This window comes from Scomber japonicus, chromosome 11 (genome assembly GCF_027409825.1).
Source record: "Scomber japonicus isolate fScoJap1 chromosome 11, fScoJap1.pri, whole genome shotgun sequence".
In the NCBI taxonomy this organism is placed as follows: domain Eukaryota; kingdom Metazoa; phylum Chordata; class Actinopteri; order Scombriformes; family Scombridae; genus Scomber; species Scomber japonicus.
In genome coordinates this window covers 27,184,922-27,194,322 of record NC_070588.1, presented here as the reverse complement: position 1 = coordinate 27,194,322, position 9,401 = coordinate 27,184,922, and the positions used below count along the sequence as shown (strand labels likewise).

At 38.0% G+C, this 9,401-nt stretch overlaps 1 protein-coding gene across 1 annotated transcript in view; it reads right to left on the bottom strand.

Annotated features, from left to right (window-relative positions):
• Positions 1-9,401, bottom strand: part of xpo4 (exportin 4) — a 64,386-nt gene that overhangs the window by 10,376 nt on the left and 44,609 nt on the right. Inside the window, exons 9-13 of the mRNA XM_053328898.1 lie at positions 8,866-9,040; positions 7,482-7,658; positions 7,123-7,265; positions 6,840-6,985; positions 5,610-5,787 (exon numbers count right to left, since the gene is read on the bottom strand). Of these exons, the coding sequence (XP_053184873.1) occupies positions 5,610-5,787; positions 6,840-6,985; positions 7,123-7,265; positions 7,482-7,658; positions 8,866-9,040 (819 nt within the window). The remainder of the gene's footprint in view (positions 1-5,609; positions 5,788-6,839; positions 6,986-7,122; positions 7,266-7,481; positions 7,659-8,865; positions 9,041-9,401) is intronic.

Here is a 9,401-nt window from a genome sequence, read left to right as displayed (position 1 = left end):
TTTAGTGTAAGATGAGGTTTAGTGTAAGATGAGGTTTAGTGTAAAGATGAGGTTTAGTGTAAAGATGAGGTTTAGTGTAAGATGAGGTTTAGTTTAAGATGAGATTTAGTGTAAGATGAGGTTTAGTTTAAGATGAGATTTAGTGTAAGATGAGGTTTAGTGTAAGATGAGGTTTAGTGTAAAGATGAGGTTTAGCGTAAAGATGAGGTTTAGTGTAAAGATGAGGTTTAGTGTAAGATGAGGTTTAGTTTAAGATGAGATTTAGTGTAAGATGAGGTTTAGCGTAAAGATGAGGTTTAGTGTAAGATGAGGTTTAGTGTAAGATGAGGTTTAGTGTAAAGATGAGGTTTAGCGTAAAGATGAGGTTTAGTGTAAAGATGAGGTTTAGTGTAAGATGAGGTTTAGTGTAAGATGAGGTTTAGTGTAAAGATGAGGTTTAGCGTAACATGAGGTTTAGTGTAAAGATGAGGTTTAGTGTAAGATGAGGTTTAGTGTAAGATGAGGTTTAGTGTAAGATGAGGTTTAGTGTAAAGATGAGGTTTAGTGTAACATGAGGTTTAGTGTAAGATGAGGTTTAGTGTAAGATGAGGTTTAGTGTAAAAATGAAGTTTAGTGTAAAAATGAAGTTTAGTGTAAAGATGAGGTTTAGTGTAAGATGAGGTTTAGCGTAAAGATGAGGTTTAGCGTAAAGATGAGGTTTAGTGTAAGATGAAGTTTAGCGTAAAGATGAGGTTTAGCGTAAAGATGAGGTTTAGTGTAAAATTGAGGTTTAGTGTAAGATGAGGTTTAGTGTAAAGATGAGGTTTAGTGTAAAGATGAGGTTTAGTGTAACATGAGGTTTAGTGTAAAGATGAGGTTTAGTGTAACATGAGGTTTAGTGTAAGATGAGGTTTAGTGTAAGATGAGGTTTAGTGTAAAAATGAAGTGTAGTGTAAAGATGAGGTTTAGTGTAACATGAGGTTTAGTGTAACATGAGGTTTAGTGTAACATGAGGTTTAGTGTAAAGATGAGGTTTAGTTTAAGATGAGGTTAAGCGTAAAGATGAGGTTTAGTGTAACATGAGGTTTAGTGTAAAAATGAAGTTTAATGTAAAGATGAGGTTTAGCGTAAAGATGAGGTTTAGTGTAAGATGAGGTTTAGTTTAAGATGAGGTTAAGCGTAAAGATGAGGTTTAGTGTAAAGATGAGGTTTAGTGTAAAGATGAGGTTTAGTGTAAGATGAGGTTTAGTGTAAAGATGAGGTTTAGCGTAAAGATGAGGTTTAGTGTAAGATGAGGTTTAGCGTAAAGATGAGGTTTAGTGTAAGATGAGGTTTAGTTTAAGATGAGATTTAGTGTAAGATGAGGTTTAGTTTAAGATGAGATTTAGTGTAAGATGAGGTTTAGTGTAAGATGAGGTTTAGTGTAAAGATGAGGTTTAGCGTAAAGATGAGGTTTAGTGTAAAGATGAGGTTTAGTGTAAGATGAGGTTTAGTTTAAGATGAGATTTAGTGTAAGATGAGGTTTAGCGTAAAGATGAGGTTTAGTGTAAGATGAGGTTTAGTGTAAGATGAGGTTTAGTGTAAAGATGAGGTTTAGCGTAAAGATGAGGTTTAGTGTAAAGATGAGGTTTAGTGTAAGATGAGGTTTAGTGTAAGATGAGGTTTAGTGTAAAGATGAGGTTTAGCGTAACATGAGGTTTAGTGTAAAGATGAGGTTTAGTGTAAGATGAGGTTTAGTGTAAGATGAGGTTTAGTGTAAGATGAGGTTTAGTGTAAAGATGAGGTTTAGTGTAACATGAGGTTTAGTGTAAGATGAGGTTTAGTGTAAGATGAGGTTTAGTGTAAAAATGAAGTTTAGTGTAAAAATGAAGTTTAGTGTAAAGATGAGGTTTAGTGTAAGATGAGGTTTAGCGTAAAGATGAGGTTTAGCGTAAAGATGAGGTTTAGTGTAAGATGAGGTTTAGTGTAAGATGAAGTTTAGCGTAAAGATGAGGTTTAGCGTAAAGATGAGGTTTAGTGTAAAATTGAGGTTTAGTGTAAGATGAGGTTTAGTGTAAAGATGAGGTTTAGTGTAAAGATGAGGTTTAGTGTAACATGAGGTTTAGTGTAAAGATGAGGTTTAGTGTAACATGAGGTTTAGTGTAAGATGAGGTTTAGTGTAAGATGAGGTTTAGTGTAAAAATGAAGTGTAGTGTAAAGATGAGGTTTAGTGTAACATGAGGTTTAGTGTAACATGAGGTTTAGTGTAACATGAGGTTTAGTGTAAAGATGAGGTTTAGTTTAAGATGAGGTTAAGCGTAAAGATGAGGTTTAGTGTAACATGAGGTTTAGTGTAAAAATGAAGTTTAATGTAAAGATGAGGTTTAGCGTAAAGATGAGGTTTAGTGTAAGATGAGGTTTAGTTTAAGATGAGGTTAAGCGTAAAGATGAGGTTTAGTGTAAAGATGAGGTTTAGTGTAAAGATGAGGTTTAGTGTAAGATGAGGTTTAGTGTAAAGATGAGGTTTAGCGTAAAGATGAGGTTTAGTGTAAGATGAGGTTTAGCGTAAAGATGAGGTTTAGTGTAAGATGAGGTTTAGTGTAAAGATGAGGTTTAGTGTAAAGATGAGGTTTAGTGTAAAAATGAAGTTTAGTGTAAAGATGAAGTTTAGTGTAAAGATGAGGTTTAGTGTAAAGATGAGGTTTAGTGTAAAAATGAAGTTTAGTGTAAAGATGAGGTTTAGTGTAAAGATGAGGTTTAGCGTAAAGATGAGGTTTAGTGTAAAGATGAGGTTTAGTGTAAAGATGAGGTTTAGCGTTAAGATGAGGTTTAGTGTAAAGATGAGGTTTACTGTAAGATGAAGTTTAGTATAAGATGGGGGTTTAGTGTAAAGATTAAGTTTAGTGTAAAATGAAGTTTAGTGTAAGATGAGGTTTAGTGTAAGATGACGTTTAGTATAAGATGAGGTTTAGCGTAAGATGAAGTTTAGTATAAGATGGGGGTTTAGTCTAAAGATTAAGTTTAGTGTAAAATGAGGTTTAGTGTAATCAGTTAATAATTTATAATAATCGATTGATTAATCAAGTCGTGATTGATGGTTTCAAGCTTCTTAAATGTGAGGATTTATATCTTTTCTTTGGCCTATAACTGTATATTTTATATGAATGTGTAGATGTCAGCTTGGCCGTTGGAAACGTTGACTTTTCTGACACTTGGTAGATCAAATGATTAATCATAAAAACTGACCATGTACCATATACATATTGTTACATTGTGTCAGTAGCCATCATCTTGATTATGAAAGAATGGGCTTCACAAACACAAACACACACACACAGAGTGTATGAAAGGCCAGAGAGACAGAGGGCTTAAAGCAGCTTACAGCCCCCCCCCCCCACTTCCAGGACAGTGCACAGTTTCACATTGTTTGCAGAAAACAAAACCACGCTGACATTTACGGAGCCGGGGTCGGCCGCTCGCTGTTAGGAAACCCGATGCTGTCGACCACTCGTCTCTGCAATCCTCTGCCATCGCTGTCACCCCCTTACGCACCCGCACCCACATACACACACACCCCCGCACCATTATGAACAATCTAGAAAACACAGGAGCTCAATGACCTTCAACAAACAGTATCACTGGCTGCTGTGACCATCTATTGTCATCACTGTGTTTATCTCTCTCTACACACACACACACACACACACACACACACACACACACACACACACACACACACACACACACACACACACACACACTCTCAAACACACAAGCATCCAGTTTGACTGCCAAAAGCCATGAAGCGCACAAGGTTTCTAACACCATTGTCACGTACTGTCGAGCTGCATAAATAATTGTTGTTCAAGTTTAAACCCATCTGGACTAAAAACAGCACACACGCACATACACACACACCCGCACACACACACACACATGCACACACACACACACACACACAGCATCAATTTTATTATCTGTGGTGTATTTCCAGAGCTATCATTTTGTACTCATGTTCAATAATCACAGAAGCAGAAATAAACCAGAATTCAAGAAGAAAAGTGTTGTTTAAACTGAGACTGTTGGCTGGAAAAGTGAGATGTGGATAGTCAGAAATTCCAGCCCCTGAGGGAGTAATGGTTTAATCATTTTTTTATTGAGGACCTCCTTTGACCTCCTGGTGTTAGAGTCATTTGGAGTTTTGGGGCATCATTTATTTCCCAGCTGATGACAGAAACTGTGTTTGCAAATTGAAATGCGAGTATTTCGACACTCTCTTTTCCAACCTACGGATCTCCTGGCACCTGGATTTTTCCTCCTTTATTAACGAATTATGGCGGGGTGGCTGACATCAGCTAGTCATTATTTTCACCGCTGATATATCAGTTAATCAAAAAATAACTAGTGATTTAGTCTAGAAAATGATAAAAAACTACTTTGGTGACTGGGAGCTGAAATCTTTAAATTGCTTTCTGCTCCCAAATCCAAAAAGACTCAGTTTACAATGACGTAACAAGTAATCCACATTGATGAATGAGGTAAAAAGTTCACTGATCATCAAAATTGCTGATTCATTATCTGTTAGATGCTTAATAGATAAATCCATTAATGTTTTATACACAATCTTGGTTCAGGTTGTAGCTTTTTGAACGTGAGGACTTTGCTTCTTTGCTCAAGTGAACTAACAGACGATGTTAAAGTCGGCAGTCAGAGTTTATTCTGGTTGAGTTTTATGGAGGTCGCAACATCCAAGGACGGCTGGAAGTGTCATCTCTTCCATTATGAACATTTCTCAGACACCAGTTTGTCTAGTCCTTGATTCAATATTTTCAAACCTTTGCTGGAAACTCTTTACTTAACATTCCTCCTTTTTTTCCACATATTCACACCTGAGACCTTCACAGTTCAACCACAAGTCTTACAGTGAGGCTCACATCTCTCCGTACTTCACACTTTCTTAGTTTAGTTTAGTTTGGAGATTGAAACTGTCAACCTCACAGTTTTCTGACTTGACACCCTGAACATGTTATGTTGACATTAAAGTTGTTGAAAATGTGAAATAAAGTTATAGCCACCAAGCTCATAAATCCTTAATAAGCAGAGGAATCATTTAAGGGTCAGCAGAGCTACAACAGCACACACATAACTTTTTCTTGTTAGAGGGCACACACAGTACCAAATACAAGTTTTTCCACTCAAATGTTAAAAACATAATTTCTGGGAATTTGAGGCAAAAAATGGACTTATTAAAATGTGGGGTTGGGTTAGGACACTGTATACAGTATTGTGCACTTCCTTTAGTTTTTTTAAGTCATTTTCAGACAAACTTTCACATTTCACTTTCAACTAATAACTCCAACTTTCAACATTTGATACTGATTTTCAAATCATGAGCTCTGAAATGATCTGGTTTGACTCAAAATTAAACCTACTACAGTACCAGTCATGAGTTTGGACACACTTACTTATTCGAGGGAATGAGAATAGTGTGTCCAACCCTGTCCAAGAAAGTTCTAGTCACAAAGCCAAAACAATAGTATTTCACTGCACTGGATCGCTACCAGGACATCAGCAGGACATCAGTCTTACCGAGTACTAACCAAAAAACCAGAGAACTCTTTTTTTTTTTTTTTGTCTTGTGTCCTCCTCACCTGATGACTGAGTCGGTGCGGTTACAGCCCGGTATGGAGGAGGCCTTCTCCCCCGGTGAGCCCAGGATCTGCAGCGTCGTGTTGATGTCGACTTCTGTCGAGTGTTTTATGGAGAACTCCATCACCTCTGAGGGGATCAGCGGGGTTTCTCCCTGAGGGTCGTCTGCAAGTAAATACCCTGCAGAGAGTGCACAGACACATGCACAGTTATAGTATGTTCACTTAAGATTTTACAATGTTTAGAATAAATAAACACACACACGCACACGCACATGCACACGCACACGCACACGCACACGCACACGCCGAGGTCACTTTTGGGGACATTACACAGACTTACTTTAATTTCCTGGAGACTTATCCTAACCCTAATCTTAACCACTGACCCAAAAATCTGCTTTTTCTCCAACAATTGTCCCTGAAAGTAGCTTAACACAGACCACACACACACACACACACACACACACACACAAATAGATGGTCATCATAGTTGATATTCAGCTTTACATCAGTCATTGTATCAACATTTCTGAATGGAATGGTGTAAAAAGTGCTTTCAGCTGCACAAATGTGCCAGTTATGTTGTTTCATTGTACTCCTCCATAAAAACCTGAACGTAAGAAAATAACAAAAGTTAAAATTTCTGTTTTGACAGCAGCTTCATTTACAAAATGTAGCCTGAGCAGCGTAAATGGTTAGACTGCAGGCCTTTAATGATGCCGATTCTGAGAATATTTCATTAAGTCAAACCCACAGAACTGGGTGGAGTTCACAAATAAAGTTAGTTAAATGGAATATACTTTTCTGGAGAAGTCATTTGTTAAAACTATAAAAACAGGCGTATTCCAGTACATTACAACATCATATGTTTTTTCATGGACTTGCCTACAAGAGTATATGTACATTTATTTTTAAACCATGTGAAGAAAAATTGATTGTCCTGTTCAATCTATGTTTTTTGTTAAAAGTGTACGATTCTAATTTTTTTCCCTCCAGTAATTAAGCTGAGTAGTTTTTCTATGTATATTTATGAGTACATTCTATAATGTCACATCTAATTCATTTAGTGAGCGATTAAAATAAACACTAAAATGGAAATGCAATCAGAAACACAAACATACAGAGGGAGCATGCAGGGAAATCATCCAACTCTAAAAAACATAAAAGTAAATCCAGGGACATTTTAAGGAGATGACAACAAAATCTACTGTTTTCTATCCTGCTGCTGACCTGACACCAGTATGAGCCAGTGGATGTCCTCGTAGAGGTCATCCAGGACTTTGCGGTCGACTGATCCGAGATCGGACGAGGCCATGAGGTGCTGCTGGGTCCTCTGGAGCTGACCGTGAAGTCGTGTCACCCGGTCCTCCAGCAGGCTGCAGGAAGAGGACACGAGACAGATGTCAACATGGGAAACATGAGCTCAGAGACTCCAAGATCACCAATTTATTCATCTAATAATGCAAAATCGAAAAGTTTGATGGAAGTATCTGGTATGTTTTTATGTGTTTACCTTGTGAGTAGGGGGATACAGTGGTCAGCAGCCACACGTCCCAGCATGCCGATGCTGGATAACTGGTCTGAGAATAGCTCTCTGTCGTCTTCCTGCAGCTCGTTGATCTCGTCCTCATCGTGAGACGCAATGCCATTCACTGACTGAGAGGAGAGGAGAGCGGTTCAGAGGAAGTATGAAGAAGTAGAGGTGAACAATTTAAGTGTCTAGATGAAGACACTTTAAACTTAAATGTCAAAATCCCGGAATAGAAAATAAGTTGATTTCTTCTCCAAAGCTTTAAGGGCCTCTTTCAAATTGGTTTACCTTCCCTCAACGTAAAACAATGTTGTAAAAACGGAAAAAATTCAAAGTCTCACCAGGTTGCGTGTGCCGTCTGGAGCGGCCAAGTGACACTGGATGTATGAGTTGAAGACCTGGACCGCCGGCTGGACGAAGCAGCCTCGAGGAAAATGCTCCTCATCCTGGACGAGCGTCAGCCACGACTCCAGCAGCTTGTCGTAGGCCTCCATGTACACCATGTCATCTTTATCCAGCTGAGTGAGGGAAGAGAGGAGCGGGGGGGATGTTTGCCAATCCATCACAATGACTCTGTGTTTCACTATGTTTATGATGTGTGTCAGAGGTAAGATATTATTACTGAGGAAAAAAAATAAGATTTACACTGCGCTTTAAAAAAATACTAGGAAAACTAGGAAATAAATAAATAAAAGGAAAATGCTTATGAAGAAAAAGCCTTGTTCTACCAGACTGTGCATCTGTTTTTTACTATATTTTTTTACTACTATTGTTTTTATTGCTTGTGTACTTATTATTTATTGTTTTTTATTGTTTTATTGCTGCTCTTTATATTTTTGCTATCCACTTGCTGCAATACTGTAAATGTCTCCACTGTGGGACTAATAAAGGATTATGTTATCTCATCAAATGATCATCAGACACTAAAACTTGTGATCCATCACTTTCTGTCCATTTTTCTATTGAGTGATGTATGATTCATATGTATTGATTTCATATCTATAATGTCACTTTCAGGGTGGTGAACAATGACCAATGTTCTAAAACAGATGTGCTCTGGAATAAAATTCTTTGTTTCCTGCAGTATTTGCCTAAAATAATGAGTTCCTCTGCTAAAAGAAATGATTATATGCTTATGAAATACGCCAAAAAGCCAAATATGAATATTAAGCATTGTGTCACACAGCAACAGCTACATATTTTGTGGCTTAGTGATTGTTTTAACTGTCATCTAGTTATTACACTGATAAGATGAGATACATAAACATCTGTCTGGTTCAGCTTCATAGTAATTAATCAGGGAGACAAACTGCAGTTTGTGAAAAAGAAAACTTTGTGTGCTTTTAAAAGTTGAAAAACAGAGAAAAAGGAGCCTAATCAGGTGGTGATGGGTGTTGGGCACCAGTATAAGCCAGTATAAGCCAGTGCTAACCAGTTTCCAGGGGAAAACCCAGAAATGTGTCATGAAATGTGGATTCCACATGTCTCGCCTTTTCTTTTCTAAAAACACATATAAAAACTGTGTAATATCATATCATCAAGTCAGCAAATGCTCAAATCCAACATCAGTAATGAATTTAGATACTCATCAACCTCAACAGCTTGGCAGGATTAAAAACTGCATCATCTTCTATTAAAACGACACAGTCAATGTGAATGAATTCAGTGAGGAGGAGAAAGAAGATGTGGAGTTGTGAGGAGGCAGCTGAAGGCGTTGTTACTCACCACCTCCTCCAGGGCGGCGCTGCGTCCAAAGGAGCAGGTGAGCAGCGTTAGGCAGTTGATGAAGGAGGTGAACAGATCGCTGGGCAACGCCGTCAAAATGCTCCGCGGGAACATGGTGATCAAGTTGGAAATGATATTGGAGATGCCGACCGCCTCCGAGTCCTCGATCTCAATCCTGGGAATGCAGATAATAAATTGTGATCTAAAGATAATTCGTGACCATCCGATTCATTGCTCCATATGCTTTCTGTAGTAGCTTGAAAAATGCAATAAATCATCACTACAATGAAACGCTGATGGGAGACAACACAGTACAGTATGTACAGAGTGAATATTAAAATCCATCTGCCACTGTCATTACATTTAATAGTGAAACTGGATTTGCCTTTCTCCACAGAGCAGATTAAGTCAGTTCCTCTTTTCTCATTTTCAATTCAAACCCATGCTTTTGGCGCTGAGTAACGGACTGTTTCCACTCTCTGGTGTGAGACTGAGGCTAAACTGGGGTCATTTTCCAGTTTACCCGCTGGTGACTG